Below are 22,401 nucleotides of genomic sequence, written 5' to 3' on the forward strand. Positions count from 1 at the left end.
CTTCGAACTCCAAAGCAAACCCTTTGATCTGGGTACACCTCTGTTCATCGGGACAGAATTATTTCTTGACTTTAAAATGTTTCATTGTAATTAAATGAAGAAATCTCTTGCAGTCTTGAGAAAGTGAAAATCTGCTCTCTGTTTTTCATTAGCTTTGGTTTTTACATCATGACTTTTAGACAGGGATTCAGGTTTAGCCAGAATAATCCTAGATGGAATCAGAATATTAAGGCTGTGCTGACTACTCATGCAGTCTATGAAAATATGACTATTCATGTCAAGGCCAGAATCCTTGCTTCCCTCCTCCCCCGCCCCCGACCCCGTGTCCCCCGTGATGCTCACCTGCCAGGGCTGACTCGATTGCAGACACCTGGAACAAGAGAAGCAGGTCTTTCTCATATAGGTGTTCCTCTTTCTAGTAGACGGCTGAGCAGAATGAATTCTCAGATGTCCTAATTGTCCTCCTGCTGCCTGCACACATTGGACTGAAGGGGTGTTCTGGGTGTTTATTTCAGGATTCACGAAAAAGAGTCGGCAGTGGTGTGCCCTGTGATTGACGTGATCGACTGGAATACCTTCGAGTACATGGGGAACTCCAGGGAGCCCCAGATCGGCGGGTTTGACTGGAGGCTCGTGTTCACATGGCACGTGGTTCCCGAGAGGGAGAGGCTCCGCATGAAGTCCCCCATCGATGTCATCAGGTCAGGGGTCGGCCTCTCTGAGCATGGCTCATTGCGTCTGGCCGACTTGTCAATCAAGGCCCTTAGGAGGGATGGTTAGCTGCTGCCTCTCCTTGCTTTTTCCAGAGTATTTGTTTATATTTATGAAAAATCTTTCCTACACATGTAGATTTTATATTGATATATATGTTTTTATTTTAAAAATTGTGGTAAGATATGGACTTCCTGTCGTGGCACAGTGGAAACAAACCCGACTAGGAACCTTGAGGTTGCAGATTCGATCCCTGGCCTCACTCAGTGGGTTAAGGATCTGGCATTGCCATGGGCTGTGGCATAGGCCAGCAACTATAACTCCCTATGACTCCGATTAGGGGAACCTCCATATACCGTGGGTGCAGCCCTAAAAAGACAAAAGACAAAAAAAAAATTGTGGTAATATATGGATAACATAAAATTTACCATTTTAACCTTTTTTTTTTTTTGGCTGTGTCTGTGGTGTGCAGGAGTTCCCAGGCCAGGGATCTAATCTGTGTCATAGCAGTGACCAAACTTGATCTTTAATGATGAGGGAACTCCTCATTTTGACCATTTTAACCATTTTTAAATTAACAGTTCAGTGGCGTCAAGCACATTCACAATATTGTCAACCTCTACATATTTCCAGAACTTTTGCATCAACCTCTGTAGAAACTCTATACCTATTCATCAATAACTCCCTTTCCTCCCCTCTTCTAACCTCTGGTAACTTCTGTTTTACTCTCTGTCTCTCTGGATTTTCCTGTTCTGTATGCCACACATAAATGGAGTTGCACAGTATTTACCTTTTTGTGTCTAACTTCTTTTCCTTAACACGGTGTTTTCAACGTTCTTCGAGAACTTCATTCCTTTTTATGGCTGAATAATATTCCACTGCATACACATCCACTTTTGATTTATCTGGAGACCTGTTGATGAACAGTTGGGTTATTTCTTCAGTCTGGTCATTGTAAATAATGCTCCCGTGAACACAGTGTACTACTATCCTTTTGAGTCACTGTTTTCAGTTCTCTGGAATATATACCTAGGAGTGGAATTGCTGGGTCATATGATAATTCCATGGCTAATATTTTGAGGACACACTGTCAGGCACCTTTTGAACTGGGGTGACTGATCCTGGGGGCGCAGGGGCCAGCTTTGGCCAGCGGCTAAGCCTGAGTCTGAGTAAGTGGGTTCACGTGGGGCTGGGCTGCCCTTGTGCTTGAGGTGTTGGAGTAATAGTTTGGCTTTCCTCTCCTTCTGAGTTGAACCACAGATGGAGATCAGACTTCAGCTTTATTGCTGGGGTATTGAACCGGAAATGGTGTTACAGATCTGCACCCATGTCTGGCACCTGGCCTTCTGAATCTTTCCACCTGAGTCCTGACCTTGGGAAGACCCGCTACTGGCTGGGGTGGAACGAGTGTGGAGATAGTGCTTAGAGAGGGGCTGGAGAAGTGAATGAGGCCAACTCACATCCAGCGTCGGAGGCCAAGGAAAGGGGTTTGGACTTAGCCTGAGTGGTTAGAAGCCACTGAAGGCATTTGAGCTGGAAATGACCTCAGGCTGTTATATTCTTTAAAGACTCTGCTTGGGGGAGTCTAGAGGGTGGGGGGCCCAGAGGGGTCAGGGCTGCAGACAGGGGCACCACTGGGAGGCATTGCAGTCTTCCAGGTCAGAGGTGATGGTGCAGGAGAAGATGGAAGGACATGGTAGACGCCAGAGATGTTGAGGTGGGAGAATTGGGAGGAACAGAATGGGAAGGGGAGGAGGACTCAAGGATGGCATGTGGGCTTCTGTGGGAGCCCTGAGCAGAGCATCCTACCCAGCCCCTCACTCAGCAGGTTTGGAACCTGAGGCGCTGAGTGGGAAGGATCTTACCCAGGTCAAATATGCAGCTTGTGATGCTGATATGAACTCCACACCCCCACTTGTCCCCACTCTACACACACACACACACACACACACACACACACACACTGGCACATTGTGGCCAGCTGTCCTTCCCCTCCTGTCATATCCCTAGGCCTCAGTTTTCTTATCCGTGAAATAGGTTTCCTGCTGCTTACATTGAATTAATTATATCCACCCTGTCTGTTTCTTAGACTTTTAGAATGAACACGCATGAAAGTGCTTTGTAGTCCAGAACCTTCCCTACCTTCCCTTCCACGGTCTTGTGGTCCTGTTCTCACTGGCTCAGAGCTTGGAGAGCAGGGAAAGCCAATACTTGGTCAGAGCCCAGAAGCACTGCTGGAAGATCTTAGCATTTCAAACCGTTAGGCTCTTCATGTTACATATTTCCCCATTTCTGAATTTCTTCCTTTGCATCTGCATCTCTGTGGTGGGTGGACCCTGCCGCTTTCTGCTGTGGTTGGATGAAAGCCTTGGGCCACTTCTGAAGGTGCCTTTTCCTAAGTGAACCTGACAGGGAGAAAACAGGGCCGACGGAGGCGCAGGCTGGAGCTGGCCGTGTGGGTCCTGGCGGTGGGGCCTCTCCAGCAGGAGAGGCTCAGGCCCTTGGGGAAGCTTTAAGATGCCAGAATTGTCTCTTTCGGCCTCCAGAGGGCATCAGTGAGTGCTGCCCGGTGACTCTGTGGCCAGGGCCACTTCAGCCAGGTACCTGCCATCCTCTCAGATTCCTGGTCTCTCTTCTCATTTCTTCTTGTATCTGTGCTGCTAGAAATAGAAGGGTTTCTCTCACCCGTAGGCCTTTGCCTGTGCTCACGTCTTCTCGGAAATCCATTCCATTCCTCTCCTTGGCTAACTCCTCTTCTTTCTGCAGAAACTTAGAAGCTGCCTGCCCCCGTCTCCTGGCCTCCTTTGTGTTCCCACTGGGCCCCAGGTCACCCTTAGTCACTCCACAGAGTTCTGTGTCTGCCTGGTGAGATGTGCGTAAGCCTCCCCAGGGTAGGGCTGTGAGGCATGTCAGTGACTCCAGCCCAGCTTAGCACTCGGCACAGAGTGTGAACTCAGAGTACGCTTTTCTGGGGAGATGGTGGGAAGGGATTCAACTCCCTGTGATGGTTTCCTGCTGCTTACATTGAATTATGATTCACACACTTCTAGGTCTCCAACCATGGCTGGTGGGCTGTTTGCCGTGAGTAAGAAATATTTTGAATACCTGGGGGCTTATGATACAGGAATGGAAGTTTGGGGAGGAGAGAACCTCGAGTTTTCCTTTAGGGTAAGTATTTCAGACTCCTGTTTGGACTCATTCTTATCCTGTTCTCTCTCTCTGGGAATATGGATTTGCTAGGAGAGCCTGGCAGACTTGTCCTCCACACGGACAGTTTATCCAGCGATCTCAAAAGTGGTACACGCATCCTGTAAACATTCTTGCCTTCCTGTGTGACCTTTAAAAAAAATACACTTTTAGGAGTTCCCGTCGTGATGCAGTGTTTAGTGAATCCGACTAGGAACCATGAGGTTGCGGGTTCGATCCCTGGCCTTGCTCAGTGGGTTAGGGATCCGGTGTTGCCGTGAGCTGTGGTGTAGATCGCAGACTCAGCTCGGATCCCACGTTACTGTGGCTGTGGCGCAGGCCAGCAGCTACAGCTCTGATTAAACCCCTAGCCTGGGAACCTCCATATGCCGCGGGAACGGCCCTAAAAAGACAAAAAGATTAAAAAAACCCAAAAACCAAAAAATACTTTTAACTGACTTGGGGCTAGAAAAGGTTTTGCAAGTCACCTAGGTCTTTCTTCTCACTCCACAGAAGGGAGGGACAGAGGCTGAGAGGTCACTCAAATGGTGCATGGCAGAGACTGGACTTTTTGATCGCAGGTCCCTGCCTTGTGATCCCATGGTATAGAGCCTTGATTTGCTTGACTGTTCAATAGAGTAGCCTCTTTATTTGGCACTGTGGCTTTCAAACATGTAAAAATTGTTAGGGAAATTTGTTAAAAAGGCAGATTTATAGGCATGGTCTCTGGATAATCAGATTTGATAGATTTAATAGATAGTAGGGGCAGGGAATTTGCCTTTTGTAGCAAGTCCATCTATTGATTCTGCTCTATGGGATCCACAGATGCCCCTTTGAAAAATCCTTAGCATTTTGGTGGATTTTCTAGTTAACTGGATTTGCATTTTAAGTATCAAAAACTTATGTCGATGTTCCTGCTTTTAAATAGAAAATTTAGGGAGTTCCTGTCATGGCGCAGTGGGAAAAAATCTGAGTAGGAATCATGAGGTTGCAGGTTCAATATCTGGCCTCGCTCAGTGGGTTAAGGATCCGGTGTTGCCATGAGCTGTGATGTAGGTTGGAGACTCGGCTTGGATCGGGCATTGCTGTAGCTGTGGTATAGATGGGTGGCTACAGCTCCAATTAGATCCCTAGCCTGGGAACCTCCATATGCTGCGGGTGTGGCCCTAAAAAGACAAAAATGAAAAAAAAATATAAAAATTTAAGAATGTTTTTGGTTTTCTTGTTTAAAAAGAACAGGGAGGTCCCTGGTGACCTAGTACTTACCTACCTGGCATTGTCACTGCTGTGGCTTGGGTCACTGCTGTGGAGCAGGTTTGAGCCCTGGTCTAAGAACTTCATGTGTCGCAGACTTGGCCAAAAAAAAAAAAAAAAAGTGTTAATAAACAAGACTTTGGGAGTTCCCTTCGTGGCTCAGCAGTTAACAAACCCCACTAGAATCCATGAGGATGCGGGTTTGATCCCTGGTCTCACTCAGTGGGTTAAGGATCCAGTGTTGCTGTGAGCTGTGGTGTAGGTCGCAGATTCGGCTTGGATCCCATGTTGCTGTTGCTGTGGCTCTGGCGGAGGCCAGCAGCTATAGCTCCGATTCAGCCCCTAGCCTGGGAACTTCCATATGCCGTGGGTGCGGCCCTAAAAAGCAAAAAACAAAACACCTCCCCCCCTCCCAAAAAAAGCCAAGACTTCGGCCCTCCACTGAGGACTCACATCCCCCATTATAAGTTCCCAGTGCTATCCTTGTTCATACATCCGGGGGACCCTAGCATGGAAAGGCTCCAGATGACTCTGCCTGCTGAGTTTTGGGGTGTGGCTTTTAATGGTCTTTCTGCCTCTTCCCTAGGTGTCAGGCTGCTCTGCCTGCCTCTAGAGGCTCTTCCTTTCTCCCTTCCAAACCTCTCTTCTTACTTGCTGCTTTCCTATCTTCTGTGGCTAGGAGACCAGGTAATCAGCCTGTGCTTCACCTGATGAGTAAGTGAGCTCCCAGCAAGCTCCATTATGGGTACTCCTAGGAGTCAAGTGCATGAGCCTTACTGCATGGACTTCAGGGTCTGGGTTCCTATGGATCTTTTGTCTTTGGGGTGGCTTTCTTGCTCTTTGACTGCTTCCTGTGTCCTGAGTGTCCTGGGGAAGTGGCCTGCCTCATGGGGGGGGAGGTCTTGGCAGGGAGCACCCTGACCTCTGCACCCAGCCTCCTTGCTGCAGGTGCTGTGGACCAGAAGCTCGCTCCCCACTCACTCTCTCCCATCTGCCTCTCTGTCTACAGATCTGGCAATGCGGGGGGACCCTGGAGATACACCCGTGTTCCCATGTTGGCCATGTTTTCCCCAAGCAAGCTCCTTACTCCCGTAGCAAAGCTCTGGCCAACAGTGTCCGCGCAGCCGAAGTATGGATGGATGAATTTAAAGAGCTCTACTACCATCGCAATCCCCATGCCCGCTTGGTGAGTTCTCCACCCCACCTATGCTCCATCTGGCCACACCCAAACAAAAGTAGCTAATTCTGGACGTCTACCATAGTAGGTCTCATTGTAGACAGAGAGAGGAAATTGGAGTTCCCGTCGTGGCTCAGTGGTTAATGAATCCGACTAGGAACCATGAGGTTGCAGGTTTGATCCCTGGCCTCACTCAGTGGGTTGAGGATCCGGCATTGCCGTGAGCTGTGGTGTAGGTCGCAGATGCGGCTTGGATCCCAAGTTGCTGTGGTTGTGGCGTGGGCCAGCAGCAACAGCTCTGATTAGACCCCTAGCCTGGGACCCTCCATATTCTGCGGGTACAGCCCTAAAAAGACAAAAAAAAAACCCAAAAAATAAAATAAAGAGAGAGGAAATTGAGTGCTCCTGACACAAGTGTGGGGAATCTTTCTTCACTTACAATAACAACTGACAGGTGATTCTCACTATTTGCAGTAGCTGCACCCTATACGGTCACTGCAGACACTGAATTCGGGACTGACCACTGAGCCATGATGGCTCCTGGGGACATACACGCTTGGATTGCTGCAAACCTCTTGCAGGTGGACATTTTTGTCAGCTGATCAATACGTGACCTGGTTTTGTGTATGTTTCTGTTTCTTTAATACATATTGCTGATTACATCAAACGTAGGGCCACCAACACTGTCACTCACGCCCAAGTGAAGCTCGTGTAACACACCTATTGTCTCCACGAGGCACATCACAGCCTCCTTGTACTCAGGACACAAGATAGTGTTTCAGCACAACCCTTGGGGACCACTTGAAACAGCAAAATCACCAACACAGAAGAGAACAGTCTGAAAATTGTGGCACTAAATAGGCCGCAAACAGGATAGTTGTTTTCAGGACAAGAGCTGAGCTGAGAACGTGCACGTTGGGTGACTCAAACTTGTGGGTCACCATGTGCGTGTCTGAGAATGACTGTGAAAGCCTGAAGACACCACAGTATTGATGTTAGGGTTACAAATAAGTTTCGGCAGACAGGCCCACCGCTTCTGCACAGGTCAGCTCCACACGCCCCAAAACAGGGCTCTCACTTAACCTGTGCCAACATAACCAAGGGGCTGCTCGTCAAGACAAGTTCATGAAATAAGTCAGAAAGAGAAAGACAAATACCATATGATATCACTTATAACTGGTATCTAATATACAGCACAAATGAACCTTTCCACAGAAAAGAAAATCATAGACTTGGAGAATAGACTTGTGGCTGCCCCGGGGGGAGAGGGAGGGAGTGGGAGGGATCGGGAGCTTGGGGTTAATGCATGCAATCTATTGCTCTTGGAATGGATTAACAATGAGATCCTGCTGTGTAGCATTGAGAACTGTGTCTAGATACTTACATTGCAACACAACAATGGGAGGAAAGAGTATGTATACATGTTTGTGTAACTTGGTCCCCATGCTGTACAGCAGAAAAAAAAAAAAAAAAGACAAGTTCTCTTTTGGGACCTCTTTGCCAGCCACTTGATGAACGTCTCTTCCTATGAATCCTCACAGCAGCCCTTCAGAGTAGCTCTGAACTTTTCATTTTATAGATGAGAAAACTGAGCCTTAGAGCGAGGGCGATTTAAGGAGCTTGTCCAAGGCCTCGTAGCTGATGCAGGTAGAACTGGATCTCCCACGGACCTTGCTCTGCTCTGCACATCACTGAGGACCCTCCCCCTGACCCCCCCCCCCTTAGCCACTCTCTACCCTATGGGCTCCAGGGTCATTGCTTCCTCTGTCTTGCCCAAGGCTGCAAGGTAGAAATATCTGCTCTTTCTTTTACCCAGTCTGGAGCCCATAGATCCCTCTTTCTGAGGGATCCCAAAGAATAATGAGGGGTCCCAAAGAATAATGTTGCAGAGAGGGGCACCCTTTGTCCGAAGGTCCAGGGGCTGAGCGCTAGAGAGGATATTTGGTTGAAGATGAAGACACGATGACTCTCATCAAAGAATGAACTTCAGGGGGATAAGCAGACATCTGCAACTTTACTTGAAATAGTTTTTCTTATCATTGCCATTTTGTTAAATATTTGACATGTCACATTTTAATAGTGTAACATCCTGATGCAGGGACACTCATAACTCTTTATGTCAGCATTGCTCTTATAGCTGCACATTTGCCATGCTAAATCAATGCTGGCTTTATTATTCGAAAGTTCTTAGTCATTGGTTTTGTCCATAGAACTACACTTTCACAAGTATTTATCATTGCAGCATTTTTCTCTTACTCTCAGAAGTATATATTTAGACTTCAATAGATTGGGCACATAATAAGGTTTTCATTCATAATTACCTCTAAACACTTAGCTGTGTTTGAACGTGAGTGTTCAGGTATCAGTGATAAATCAGGACATCATGGCTTGCATGTGCTGTTGACGTGTTGGTGCTCTGTGATCACATGCTCGTCAATGTCGCACCGGGCCAGGGCTGCTGGCGTGGCCCCAGGATTCAGCTCCCTGTTCCATCAGCGGGTTCTTTGTGTCCTTCCCTCCTGCACCTGGCTGCCCCTCCCTGTGGCGAGAGCACCTGGGAGTGTCATTGTGCAACAGTCTTTCCTTCTAGGGCACCGCAGCTATGTCTCAGGCTTTTTTTTTCATCCTCTGGGCCCTTTGCAGGGCCCTGCACACAGTAGGTGCTCAATAAAATCTTAGGAAGAGAGAGGAACTTTGATGGGAAGCACCGTGGCCTGAAGGGCCTCACTGCTTTGTTGTTTTCTCAGGAACCCTTTGGGGACGTGACAGAGAGGAAGCAGCTCCGTGCAAAGCTCCAGTGTAAGGACTTCAAGTGGTTCTTGGAGACCGTGTATCCAGAACTGCACGTGCCTGAGGACAGGCCTGGCTTCTTCGGGATGGTGAGTGAGGCAGGCCCATCCTAAGCAAGGTGCTCCTGGCCTCCAGGTCTGAGTGATGAACCCTGGGCAAGAAAGGCCCCTTCCCGGGGACAGCTAGCCTCTCCCATACCCCTCCCCACTCTTCATCCACTGTCCTTCCTTCTCCCCTTGAGTGTCTGGGCCTTAAGTCCAGAATGTCAGATCTGGAAATGTCTCAGATGGAAACAGGCTCACTTGGTGTTCCCATGTCTTTTTTTTTTTTTTTTTAACTCACATGACTTCAAGTCTCAATGGCTGGACCAGTTACTAATTCCCAACCCAGGGATCCACAAAAGCAGTAGTGGGGAAGGATGGTCATTTCTTTATTTCAGAGAACCTAGAAGAGGAGTTCCCGTTATGGTGTAGTGGAAACGAATCTGACTAGGAACCATGACGTTGTGGTTTGATCCCTGGTCTCGCTCAGTGGATTAAGGATCTGGCATTGCCGTGAGCTCTGGTGTAGGTTACAGATGTGGCTCGGATCCTGCATCGTTGTGGCTGTGGTGTAGGCCAGCAGCTGTAGCTCTGATTTGACCCCTAGCTTGGGAACCTCCATGTGCTGCAGGTGTGGCCCTAAAAAGCAAAATAAATAATAAATAAATAAATAAATAAATAAACCCTCAAAGAACATAGAAGAAATGTTGCTGGGATGAGGCCAACTAAAATGTCAGTTGCCTCTGGCTTTTGCCTGGAACTCCACCAACCTGGGGAGGCCTCCTGTGCCGCGTCGTATTCATCAGAAGAGCTGGTGTTCCTTTCTGGAAATCTTGATAAATACAAAGCAGAATGTTAATGTGTTAATTTCAGTTTTCATTATGAAAATGTTCAGGGATGCGGAGAGAGTGGGATAATGTACCCTTTCCCTGAGGTTCTAGATTAACCAAGATTTTGCTTGTCTTGCCTTCCCTCTCCTCTGCTCCACCCTCTCACATTTTTGTTTTTTACAGCAAACTCCAGGCATCATGTTGTTTCACTCCTGTTCACTTGGCCTGCATCTCTGTATGGACATTCTTACACAACCACAGGCCATTATCACACCTAATCAAATGAACAACAGTTTCTCAGTATTTAGTATCCAGCCCTTATTCAGATCCCCCCAGTTTCTCTTGGTATATCCAGCTAGCTCCAGTTGGGATGCAGACGAGGTCTATACATTGCTTTTGGCTGCTGTGCCTTTTCTCCTAGGTCAATTCAAGTCATCCACCTCCCCTACCCCCCATTTTGTTACTGCCTTTACCTTGTTGAAAGACAGCATCAGTTGTTTTGCAGAGCACCTTGCCTTTGGCCTTGGCAGTTGTCTCCTCATGGGGTCTTTTAAATTGTGCCTCTCTTCCCATATTTCTTTAAAATAAAAGTGAGGTCTGAAGGTTTGATTGGAGTCAGTATCAATCTTTTTGGCAAGAACAACTTTTTGTGCTTTATGCTCACACTGCATTGTAGTGGGAATACATAACCTCTGGTCATCCTGCTTGGAGTGATGAGGTTGATCAGTGGATGCGGAAGCATCACCTGGACCGGCCATCCACAGGTACCACCTCAGCCTTCTAGTGAGTTTTAAGTAACCATTGGTAATCATTGGCTGGATCCGTTACTTCTAATGGCATTGCCAAGTGGTGGTTTTTCTAGTTCTTTCATTTCTTCTGCATTTATTAGTTAGGATTCTTCTATATATTAGAACCTTCCCTTGTTTAATAGCACAGTTTAGTATCCATGAAATTTATAGTTCATTCAGTAATAGCATAACAAATTCTGAAGTCTTTCTTTCGTTTGTCTATTTTCTGAGCAAGAGTTGGTACTTTAGTTTCCTCCAGTTTTATCCAGAGGGTTGTATTTTTATTTGTTGGCTCATTTGCTTTTTGTTTCTTTTCTTTTTATGGCCACACCTGTGGCATATGGACGTTCCTTGCCTAGGGGTCAAGTCTGAGCTGCAGCTGCCAGCCTATGCCACAGCCAAGGCAATGCCAGATCTGAGCCGCATCTGTTACGTATGCCACACTTTGGGGCAACGCTGGATCCTCAACCAACTGAGCAAGGCCAGGGATCTAACCCATATCCTCACAGAGACTATGTGGGGTTTTTAACCCTCTGAGTCCCAACAGGAACTCCACTTTTTGTCTTCCTCTTTTTTTTTTCTTTTTTTTTTGGGGGGGGGGGTGATCTTTTTGTCTTTTTAGAGCCACCCTCAAGGCATATGGAGGTTCCCTAGAGGGTTGAATAGGAGCTGCAGCTGCCAGCCTACACCAGAGCTATGCAATGCAAGATCCAAGCCACATCTGCGACCTACACCACAGCTCATGGCAACGCCGGATCTCTAACCCACTGAGTGAGGCCAGGGATCAAACCCACGTCCTCATGAATGCTAGTTGGGTTCATTAACCACTGAGCCACGATGGGAACTCCTGTCCTCCTCTTTCTTGAGTATCATTCTATATCAGCGGTTTCTTAACTTGCCAATGTGCCTTCATCAATTTAGTCTTTTTTTTTTTTTTTTTTTTTTTTTTGTCTTTTTGCTATTTCTTTGGGCCGCTCCCGCAGCATTTGGAGATTCCCAGGCTAGGGGTCTAATTGGAGCTGTAGCCGCCAGCCTACGCCAGAGCCACAGCAACTCGGGATCCGAGCCGCGTCTGCAACCTACACCACAGCTCATGGCAACACCGGATCGTTAACCCACTGAGCAAGGGCAGGGACTGAACCCACAACCTCATGGTTCCTAGTCAGATTCGTTAACCACTGTGCCACGACGGGAACTCCTCTTTTTCTTTTTTTAATTGTTCATATTGTCCCATCTTTGACTAGCAGGAATCTCTTTATTTTGGCTTCTGTGATCTTGGCCATTACAGTGGCTTTGGTAGCTTCCTTGACTCTGGCTGTGTTCATCTGATGCACTTCCTCCCAGGAGTCCCAGTCCTTTTAGTGGGAAATGTGTTCAGAGTCCACCATCTGGATGCCAGTGGTGATCTTTGTCTCTGCATCATGCTGTCCAACAGAAATAATATGCTAGCCACATACATGATTTAAAAAATTTTCGTAGCCACATTTAAAAAGAAACAAGTGAGTTAATAATGTATTTTATTTAGCCCAATATATTTCATATATTATCATTTCAACAAGTAGTTGATATAAAAATTTATCTTTTGAAATGTTTTACATTATTTGTTTCATACTAAGTCCTGAAATCTCAGTTTGGTGTAGTCCCATTTTAGGGGCTACTGTCTGGGACCACACAGCTCTGTACTTTTTCAGTAGCAAATAAGAAATATCAGCAGCACATGGAAGTTCCCAGGCTAAGGGTCAAATTGGAGCTGCAGCTGCCAGCCTATACAACAGCCACAACAATGCCAGATCTGAGCCACATCTGTGACCTACACCACAGCTCATGGCAACGCTGGATCCTTAATCCACTGATTGAGGCTAGGGATCAAACCCGTGTCCTCATGTATACTACTTGGGTTCATTACCACTGAGCCACAACAGGAACTCTGGTTTAAGATTTCTTTGCAGCTCTATTTTTTTTTTTTTATAAAATATATTTCACAAAGGACGTGTACTCAAACGTACCATACTCGAAAGTCATTCAAAATCATTCTTTTATCTATGTCTGTCACCAACTTGATACAGTTAGCTTAATTCCATGTTTAATCTTTAGGGATTTCTATCTTTTCCTTTTTTTTTTTTTTTTGGAATTCTTGCAGTTTCTTTGATAGACCACATCTTTGGAACATAGAGAGCTCATTTGAGGTTGAGATCCTCTCGTAGTCAAAAGTGGGTCCTCTCATAGTCAAAAGTGGGGACCACTTTGCATGACATTTAAGTTCTTCTAAATCTAAATGCTCTGTTTATTCACATCTCCTGGTCCCCAAGTTCCTTTGCAAAGCAAAGGGGCCTCAAGTACATGGAGGTCTGTGTTTTATGAGCTAGTGAATGGTGGATTCCTTCTTTCAGTGTGGCTGAGTCTTATCCTCAGAACTAGGCTAATCAGAGGTGGAAAGGGCCATGGCAGGAGGGGGGTTCAGGAGGAGCTATTGAGCGTTCTTTAAACTCTCCAGAAAGGGATTTGGAAGATTCTTGAGTCTTTCTCTGAAGGCTCCTGAGAGGGAGGAGAGAGGATGGAACCGCCCATGGTTTTTCGCTCTTAGAATAATTAAAGGGATTTGGTCCAAAAGTACCTTAGAGAGGACATTAGGTTAGACAATGTTGAGTGATGAAAAGAGCAATGAACTCGGAGTTAGAGGTCCTGGATTCAAGGCCAGGTATCTCCACTTACCTATTGTGTGACCTTGTGTGCAGATCATTGGCTCTGTATTATGCTGTTCTTATAATTTATAGGGTGGACTTCTGACCTAAGGAATGCCATCTCTCAATTGGAGTGTCCCTTGCAGATGTGTAACGGCAGGAGCTCCTTGGTATATACTCAAGGTGACAACCCAACTACTTTTGGACTAGTGCAGCAATAAGGCTGCACGAATGAAACATGAAGTGATATGAGCTCTCAGGCCATAAAGAATTCATGTCTCTGCTCCTCAGGTTTATCATCGTAAAATCGGAGTTATGATTCCAGCCTGTGGTGTAGAATGGGAAATCACTCTTCTTTCCTCCCTCCCTCCTTCCCTCCCCCTCCCTCCCTCCCCACCTTCCATCCTTTCTGTCTTTTTTAGGGCTGCACCCATGGCATATGGAAATTCCCAGGCTAAGGGTCAAATCAGAGCTATAGCTTCTGGCTTACGCCACAGCCACAGCAACTTGGGATCCGAGCTGCGCCTGTGACCTACACCATCCCTCACAGCAACCCCAGATACTTAACCCACTGAGCGAGGCCAGGGATCAAACCCACATCCTCATGGTTACTAGTTGGTTTTGTTACCACTCCACCACCATGGGAATTCCAGGAAGACACTTTTAGAATGAGAGACGGAAGGAGCTCTTAGCACTGAGTCTAGTTCTTGAGGCTCCATTTAGCTGCCCTCACAGCCTTAGGCGGAATCTGTTGTTGTGTGTAAATCTGGACCAAAATGCCACCTTTATGTTTTGTTTAGCTTCAGAACAAAGGACTACAGGATTACTGCTTTGACTATAACCCTCCCAGTGAACACCAGGTCACGGGACACCAGGTCATTCTGTATCGCTGTCACGGGATGGGTCAGAACCAGGTAGGTGCTGCTTCTTTAACAGCTTGACATTTTCAGGCTGGGGGACCATGGACAGTGGGAGGCTCTGCGTTCATGGGATCATCAGTGTCGGCCTCTAAAGAGGGAGAGGAGGGGAAACTTAGGCGGTTTTTAAAACATTTATTATGTGACTTTTTAATTTTAATTAATTAATTTAATGGCCATACCTGTGACATATGGAGGTTCCTGGGCCAGGAATTGAATTTGAGCCACAGTTGCAGGCCTATACCACAGCTGCAGTTGGATTCTTCACCTGTTGCGCCACAGTGGGAACCTTTTCAAGTTATAAAAGTAATATATACTCATCACAGAGCATTTGGGAAATATAAAAAGCAGAAGCAAGTAGTAAATGACTGGACGCAGGGTGACCACCATTATAATTAAGATGTATTTACTTCCCATGTGTTTTATGCATGACTTTGGGTTTATAAATAGTTAATATCTATATGTTTTATATTCCATTATTTTCATCATTTAGTCATACTGTTCTTGTGTAATTAGATGTCTTTTGAGAATGCTATTCTTTTGTTTGTTTGTTTTCTATCTTTTTAGGGCCACACCAGAGGCACATGGAGGTTCCCAGTCTAGGGGTTGAATTGGAGCTGTAGCTGCCAGCCTACAACACAGCTTACAACAAGGGATCTGAGCCGCATCTGTGACCTACACCACAGCTCACGGCAACACCGGATCCTTTACCGACTGAGCAAGGCCAGGGATCAAACTCGTATCCTGGGCACTAGTCAGGCTCATTAACCATTGAGCCACAATGGAAACCCCGAGAATATTATCCTTAATGGCTTCTTAATATTCCTTTGTGTGGCTATATTAATTATTGTTGAGGTAATGAATTCCCGCCTCCTGTTTTTGTGATTACAAACAGTCCTGCCACGAGAGTTCCCCTTGTGGCTCAGCGGAAATGAATCCAACTAGTATCCATGAGGATGCGAGTTTGGTCCCTGGCCTCTCTCAGTGAGTAAAGGATCCGGTGATGCCATGAGCTGTAGTATAGGTCACAGATGTGGCTCAGATTCCATGTTGCTGTGGCTTAAGCCTGCAGCTATAGCTCCGGTTTGACTCCTAACCTCAGAGGTTCTGTATGCAACGAGTGTGGCCCTAAAAAGCCAAAACAAAAACAAAAACAAAAAAGCCAAAAACACCAAAAAACCCTGAAACAAAAACAACAAAAACAAATAATCTTGCTACTAATGCCTTCAGTCAGAGAAAAAAAAAAAGAAAGAAAAAAAGAAAGAAAAAAAAAAAACCCCAACAGATCTGCATTTTGGGTGACTTTCTCAGAATTAACTCTTTTTTTTTTTTAAAACTTTTTTATTTATTTATTTATTTTTTATTTCTTGGGCCGCTGCCACGGCATATGGAGGTTCCCAGGCTAGAGGTCTAATCAGAGCTGCAGCCGCCGGCCTACTACGACAGAGCTACAGCAACACGGGATCTGAGCTGCGTCTGCAATCTACACCACAGCTCACGGCAACACCAGATCATTAACCCACTGAGCAAGGGTAGGGACCGAACCCGCAACCTCATGGTTCCTAGTCAGATTCGTTAACCACTGTGCCACGATGGGAACTCCAGAATTAACTCTTAAATGGACTTAAAGGATTTGATGTGTAGTGCTACACTGCAAAGCGGTATTTAGGGCAGTTGCCTCCATCAGGGCCCAGGTGGATCTATGTGGGTCAAGTGCTGAACTTCAGGGTGGACAGGAGAGCAGGGACCTGGAGAGTGTGAAGACCAGAATAGGACCCTGACCCAGGGAAATAGATAAACCACCAGGGTGGGGCTGCTGGAGGATGTAGGATGCAGGAGAGAGTGAAGCGTTGGTTCTGGATCTTCAAAGCCTTACTGTCCTAAGAGCTGTCCGACACTGGAGACGAGGGGTGCGGATTCAGGTTTTCCTCCAACCTGGAGTCACCCCAATCCCCTGTGAATATTATGCCCCATTATGGTCAACAGTAAACTTTCATAATTTGGACCCATACAACCTAATGTTTTGCAGGTTCCCCTTTTAAAATAACACTCCTCAAGGTGTCCCCAACTCTCAGATACCATCAGCATCACCTGAGAGCTTAGAAATGCAGATTCTCAGACCCACCCCAGCCCTCCAAGACTTGTCTCTTTCTTGACTGGCTTTCAGGGAGATTCACTTGAAAAGCACTGCCCCACGTGGAGAACAGGCTTGTGGTTGCCAAGGGGGAGGAGGGAGAGGGTGGGTTGGACAAGGAGTTTGGGGTTTGAAGATGCAAACTATTACATGTAGAATGAATGAGCAGTGAGGTCCTACTGTCCAGCACAGGGAGCTATATCCAGTCTCTGGTGATTGAACAGAAGATAATATGAGGAAAAAGAATGAATATGTATGTATGATGGGGTCACTTTGCTGTACAGCAGAAATTGGCACAACACTGCAAATCAACTGTACTTTAATATTTTGAAAAAGTAAAAAACAAACAAAAAAAAAAAAAGAAAGAAAGAAAGAAAAAACAACAAAAAAAACCCCCTAGCCACCTGTGTCAGAATCTCCTGGAAGCAAGAGGGTGTGGAGTAGGGTGGATGGGTGCCTGCGTATCTTGTCAGAAGTGTAAAAGTGCAGCTTCCTAGGCCCCACCTCAGACTGAAGAAATCCTCATTCCCTCTCTAGGAGTTGGGCCTGGAATCAGTATTTTCCCCAGGCACACCAGGGTAGGAAACCCATTGTTCTGGAGAACAAGTCCTTCCACTGGCAGTCCTGTTGCCAGCTTGCGCCACAGCTCCTGAGCGTCTCCAAGGCCTGGTTGCATCCATTATGTCTGGGAGGGGTGGAAGAGGAAACGACTTAAAGCAAAGAAGTGGAAGTGGCTGGTCAGGGTCACAGAGAGCCCCTACGTGCTGGCACTGGGATCAGGCCATCTTCTTTCCTGCCGTTCTGCACCAGCCCAGAATTAGGCACAGCCAGCACAGCGTGACCCAGGCACCGGGCTGCCCTCGCGATCTAGCAAAGAGCATAAGAAAGGACCCTCTGTGTGCACTTGCTAAGTGCCCCACCAGAGGGGCACCAGGTGCTGTGGGGGAACAGGCTGAACCATAGTACCCATGCCTGGTGACCCCAGGTTCTCATCCCTCTTTCTGAAGCCTTCTCTCTTTACATATCAGAGGGTAACTTGCGCATGCTGGCTGCTCCATTTCTAGTTTTTCGAGTACACGTCCCGGAATGAAATCCGCTATAACACCCACCAGCCAGAGGGCTGCGTGGCCGTGGAGGCAGGAACGGACAAACTCATCATGCATCTCTGTGAGGAAGTCACCCCAGAGGATCAGAAGTTCATCTTGCAGGAGGTGAGTGAACGACCTTGTGCCTTCCTTGCGGTCGGTCCTGGCCCCACAGGCCGCAGAGGGGAGTGTGGATGTAAAGCACATCTCTAGTGGGTCTCAGGTGCCTTGGGGACCAGGAACTTCACAGTGAACCCGACGGGGGATGGGCCTATCCCATGCTTGTCTCACAGCATCCAGCATGGATGACACGCACTTTCCTTCTTGGCTCACTGTCTCCTCCCTTTGAGTCCTCCTGTCCCCCTCACACTTTGAGCTGTGGCTGGCTGGAATGGGAAGAGGAGCTGTCCCTGGTGCATTCAGTGATCACACAGGGTTCAAATGAGCCAAACAAATGGCCAAGTGTAAGGCCTCGAGGTTAAATCCAAGGATAAGCCACTCCTGTTGTCTAAGCCTCATTTTCCCCAGCTCTAAAGTGGGGACAGTAATCGCAGCCATGTCTACTGCTAGTGAAGAGTAGATGGATGGCCAGAAATAGTCTTGGGAAACTGTAAAGCTCTGTAGACATTCATTGTCATTTGTGGTGCAATAACTGAGTAAACCTCTCTGATGGAGTTGGTTCGCCAGCAGAAGAGTCACTGTTGATTTGGAACTAAGTGTTATTTCTGGCTGGAAAGCCACTGACTAGCCCCAACCTCTTGCAGTAAGCCAATGAATCACTAAAAAACACTTGAAGGGGTAAATCCAAAGAAAATAATTCAAAAGAAAGAATTAGGAGTTCCCGTTGTGGCTCAGTGAGTTAAGGACCTGATGGTGTGTCTGTGAGGATACAGGTTTGATTCCAGGCCTCATGCTGTGGGTTAAGGATCCTCTGTTGCCCCAAGCTGAAGCATAGGTGGCAGATGCACCTTGGATTTGCAGAACTTCCATATGCTGCAGGTACAGCCGTAAAAAGAAAAAGAAAAAACAGAATTAGTTCATTTTATCTGGGAATGGAAGCTTTCATCCCCACTCTGGCTACAGCGACAGAAAGCTTCATCTATACTACTTATAAATGGATTAACTCTAAGGATGAGTAGAGGCTGGCTGTGTTTTCCTGTAGGAAATTTTATGATTAACAATGAAATATGCAGACTCCCTGGAAAAACCAAGCCATAGTGCCATCTATTTGATATTTAAAAAACAGGAGTTCCTGTTGTTGTGGCTCAGAGGGTTATGAACCTGACCAGTATCCATGAAGATGTGGGTTTAGTCCCTGGCCTCGCTCAGTGGGTTAAGGATCCAGCATTGCCACAAGCTGTGGCATAGGCCAGCAGCTGCAGCTCCGATTCATCCCCTAGCCTGGGAACTTCCATATGCCATAGGTACAGCCCTAAAAAGCAAAATAAGTATTTATAATAATAGGGAAAAATATTTCTGTAAACTCCCAAGTTTGTGATCCTTTGTACGCCCTTCCCTTCTTTCTTCCAACTGAAAGCCATTGTGAGCCCTCGAGGAGGAGTAATGCAAGGTAGAAATTCTGACATTGGCTTGAAATGTCATTAAAATTTTATCTTAAAAATCTTAAAATTCATTGACCATTTAAGGAAATTTCTTTAGAAGGGTGGGAGGAGGAATGCTTTATTTAATCACATTATTCTAAGGGCAACTTGTGAGCACTTTTAAGGGCTTTCCAGGTTAATAATATTGAGATTATTCTTCGTCTAATTTTATTTCTGAGGATTCTGTTTCCCTTGAACAAGTGTGCCACTTGTTCTTCCCTTCTGCTGCTCAGCCAAGATGAGGTTCCTTGGGCGTGTAGTATACAGCATACAAGAGAGAGAGGCGGAGGGGAAGAAAAATCAGCTCCAGAACCTGGGGAGAGACGTGCTGAGTTAACTCAGCAATAATTGGGGAAAAGAAGAAATGAGGGAGGCATCAGAGAGGGTCATTGTCCTTTGGGGTTTGGGAATTGGCGTGGTCTGTTAAACCCACTTCCGCTCTGGTGACCTGCCCTCTCACCCAGATGGTCTGTGGCTGAGCTGGGACTAAAGCCAAGCTTCCTGATTCTGCACTTAAATACACAGGAGAAGATACTGCCAGGGATGAAATTAGTTGAAGTAGAAGAGGTTAATAAAGGACCTTTTGGTCCTGATTTCCCTTAAGGGAAAGAACATCAGTAACAGCAAGGTAGAGAGTCTGACAGATCCTCAGAACAGCCAGCAGGTGGCGCTATGGTCTCTGTCAGTGGAGTTGAGAAAAGGCAAGTGTGACACAGGTCTGTACCGGCCTGGCCCTCTCTATGCAAGGACGGTCATGAGCTGCAGACACTTACTGCTCAATAAGCATTTCTGAAATGATAAAATCACCCTGAGCATTTAGCAAGACGTTTTAAGGAAAACATAACTTTCTGTGGCGTTGCTTGTCATTCTCTTGAACATCCTGTGTCTTTTATCTTTTGTAGGATGGTTCTTTGTTTCATGTACAGTCCAAGAAGTGTGTTCAGGCTGAGAGAGCAGAGTCAGGCAAGAGTTTTGAGCCACTCTTGCGTGACTGCACCCACTCAGATCATCAGAAATGGTTCTTCAAGGAGCACATGGTATGAAGTATCACTGTACCACAGAGCCCATCGGAGGAGCCTGGAGGAGCGGGGAGTGTGATGGAGCCTGAACTTTTTGTTTAACAGAGACTTGACTTAGCTAAGCATAGAGACAGACCCACCAAAAACCTGGCTGCTTTTCTCGTGTAAAGAAATCATTTTGTGATTTGTGGTGTTGGATTTAGTAAAAATGTGAATAAGCTTTGTACTGATTTGGAAAAGTTTAAAATTGTTGTTCTCAAATACCCAGTTTTCAGAGGGTAGCCATAAAATGTTAACTCTTGGTTTTCAGAGAATTAAAAGTTTTAACTATTTTTCTATCAAGATGTATATTCTACTGTCCTGTGTTTTTATTTCCCTTAGGAAAAGGGTAAATATTTTATTTTGGTATTTGCAAGGATTCCAGGTCTGAGGATGTTTGCATGTATGGAAGTTAAGACCCCTGTAATGTGCTTTGCATAAAATGGTAATACCTCAAACACTGGGTTAGATTTTTCTCAGTGTAGATAGGTGGACACTGGCAATATTATATCGATTCCTTCAGGTCACTGAAATAATCTAGATTTTTTTTTTTTTTTTTGAGGGCTGTACCCACAGCATATAGAGGTTCTCAGGCTAGGGTTGAATCATATCTGTAGCCACTGGCCTATGCCACAGCCACAGCAACGCTGGATCCAAGCCACGTCTTTGACCTACATCACAGCTCAGGGCAATGCAGGATCCTTAACCCACTGAGCAAGGCCAGGACTTGAACCTGTGTCCTCATGGATGCTAGTCAGATTTATTTCCACTGAGCCATGACAGGGACTCTGAGATAATCTAGATTTATTTAATAAAGAATGCTCCTTGGTTATGTGTTACTGCCATAGTCAAAACTGCTGTTAAATTTATGTTAGCCAAAGAGGACCAGCCAAAGCTGAAATTCCAAGGGAATTTGATGTCCTGGACTAAGATAAACTTCCACCACACGGCGTGGACTTCTGACAATGCCTAGCTGTGGTATGGCAGGCTACTTTTAGTCATTAACATGAAGAATTTAAGACATGCTGTTATCATTTAAAATTTTTATCAGACGTCAGTGTCAAAGAGAGATTTAATGCTCTGTGAAATTCAGTTTTCAAATTTGTTCATTAATAAGATTTGGTCATTTAAATCCATGTTAGATTTTGTGCTGCAGCAGCTGCTACCGTTTCTCTTGGTAATTCTGATTTGTGAATGATTCCAGATTGACTTCTGAGATCTTGTCAACTTGATGAAGTTAGTGATTTTCAAAAAAAAAAAAAAAAAAAAAACAAGCAAGGACATTGCCGATCTTTGTTTTTGCAATCGATCAGATGTGAGAGATGAAGACACATGTGCAACTGATTAAAAAACATCAACTTTTGTCTCAGGATCTTTTTTTTTTTTTTTACACATTCTGCTCCAAGGGATCCAGTTGAACTAATCAGGAGCAAATCCTGTTGACCTGGCTGTGATCAATTGGATACATCATAACCACTCTGAACTTCAGTTTCTTGATCTGTGAAATGAGTATAATGAAACCAAGGCTGTGGAGTAGTAGTGAGGATTAAATAACGCAGAGCTGGGGAGGGTTCGGCTTCATCCCTGGCATACAATATAGGTTCATTAAATTTCTGTGTTCATAAATGTACTTTATAAAATGTAAAGTGCAATAAACCTCAGCAGGTGTTTATTCAAAAATAAATATTAATTAATACACGTTGTTTTATCTTTACAGGATTAAATAGCTCCTCAGCAGGCAGGAAAACAGTATGAACTCCTTCCAGCACAGCTCAGTTCTCCCATAAATACATTGTGCTGTGGGGTCAAGGCTTCCCTCCTCCATTGTGGTAACTTTTAAAGCAGGTGAGATGCCCTCCTCCTCCTCCTCCTCCTCCTCCTCGGCATGTAACAGAGGTAAGAAGCCCTGCTCTGCCCCCTCCTCCCGCCCTTCCTACAGTGTCAGTGTGAGCTCCACTGAAGGCATGTCAGCCCCTCGCAAGGGTGAGGGAAGACAGTTCAAGCAGACAGGATTATCGCCGATCAAATTCACGAGTGCTGGGAGGCTACAGAGCATTTTTGTGGGTGTTCCCTGGGCACTGCTGCTCATTAGCTTTGCTTGAGAAGTCATCCGTCTTACTCTGAACAGCAGCTTATATGTGGTGATTT

At 46.0% G+C, this 22,401-nt stretch overlaps 1 protein-coding gene across 2 annotated transcripts in view; it reads left to right on the forward strand.

Annotated features, from left to right (window-relative positions):
- The window catches only part of GALNT12 (polypeptide N-acetylgalactosaminyltransferase 12), a 44,232-nt gene extending 23,670 nt beyond the window's left edge, over nucleotides 1-20,562 (forward strand). Inside the window, exons 4-11 of one of the 2 annotated variants that reach the window (XR_014824605.1) lie at nucleotides 516-701; nucleotides 3,762-3,879; nucleotides 5,738-5,838; nucleotides 6,161-6,337; nucleotides 9,076-9,207; nucleotides 14,259-14,372; nucleotides 17,574-17,720; nucleotides 20,098-20,562. Coding sequence is in view for 1 of the 2 variants with exons in the window: in XM_021066576.2 (XP_020922235.2) it covers nucleotides 516-701; nucleotides 3,762-3,879; nucleotides 6,161-6,337; nucleotides 9,076-9,207; nucleotides 14,259-14,372; nucleotides 17,574-17,720; nucleotides 20,098-20,238 (1,015 nt within the window). In the remaining variant the exon portion in view is untranslated. The remainder of the gene's footprint in view (nucleotides 1-515; nucleotides 702-3,761; nucleotides 3,880-5,737; nucleotides 5,839-6,160; nucleotides 6,338-9,075; nucleotides 9,208-14,258; nucleotides 14,373-17,573; nucleotides 17,721-20,097) is intronic. The other variant, XM_021066576.2, reaches the window with a different exon arrangement.
- Nucleotides 20,563-22,401: the final 1,839 nt, after the last annotated feature.

The sequence above is a fragment of the Sus scrofa genome, chromosome 1 (genome assembly GCF_054392235.1).
Source record: "Sus scrofa isolate SSC_HxYL_T2T_F1_AM1 chromosome 1, Sscrofa_HxYL_maternal_Yorkshire_Landrace_v2.0, whole genome shotgun sequence".
NCBI lineage: Eukaryota > Metazoa > Chordata > Mammalia > Artiodactyla > Suidae > Sus > Sus scrofa.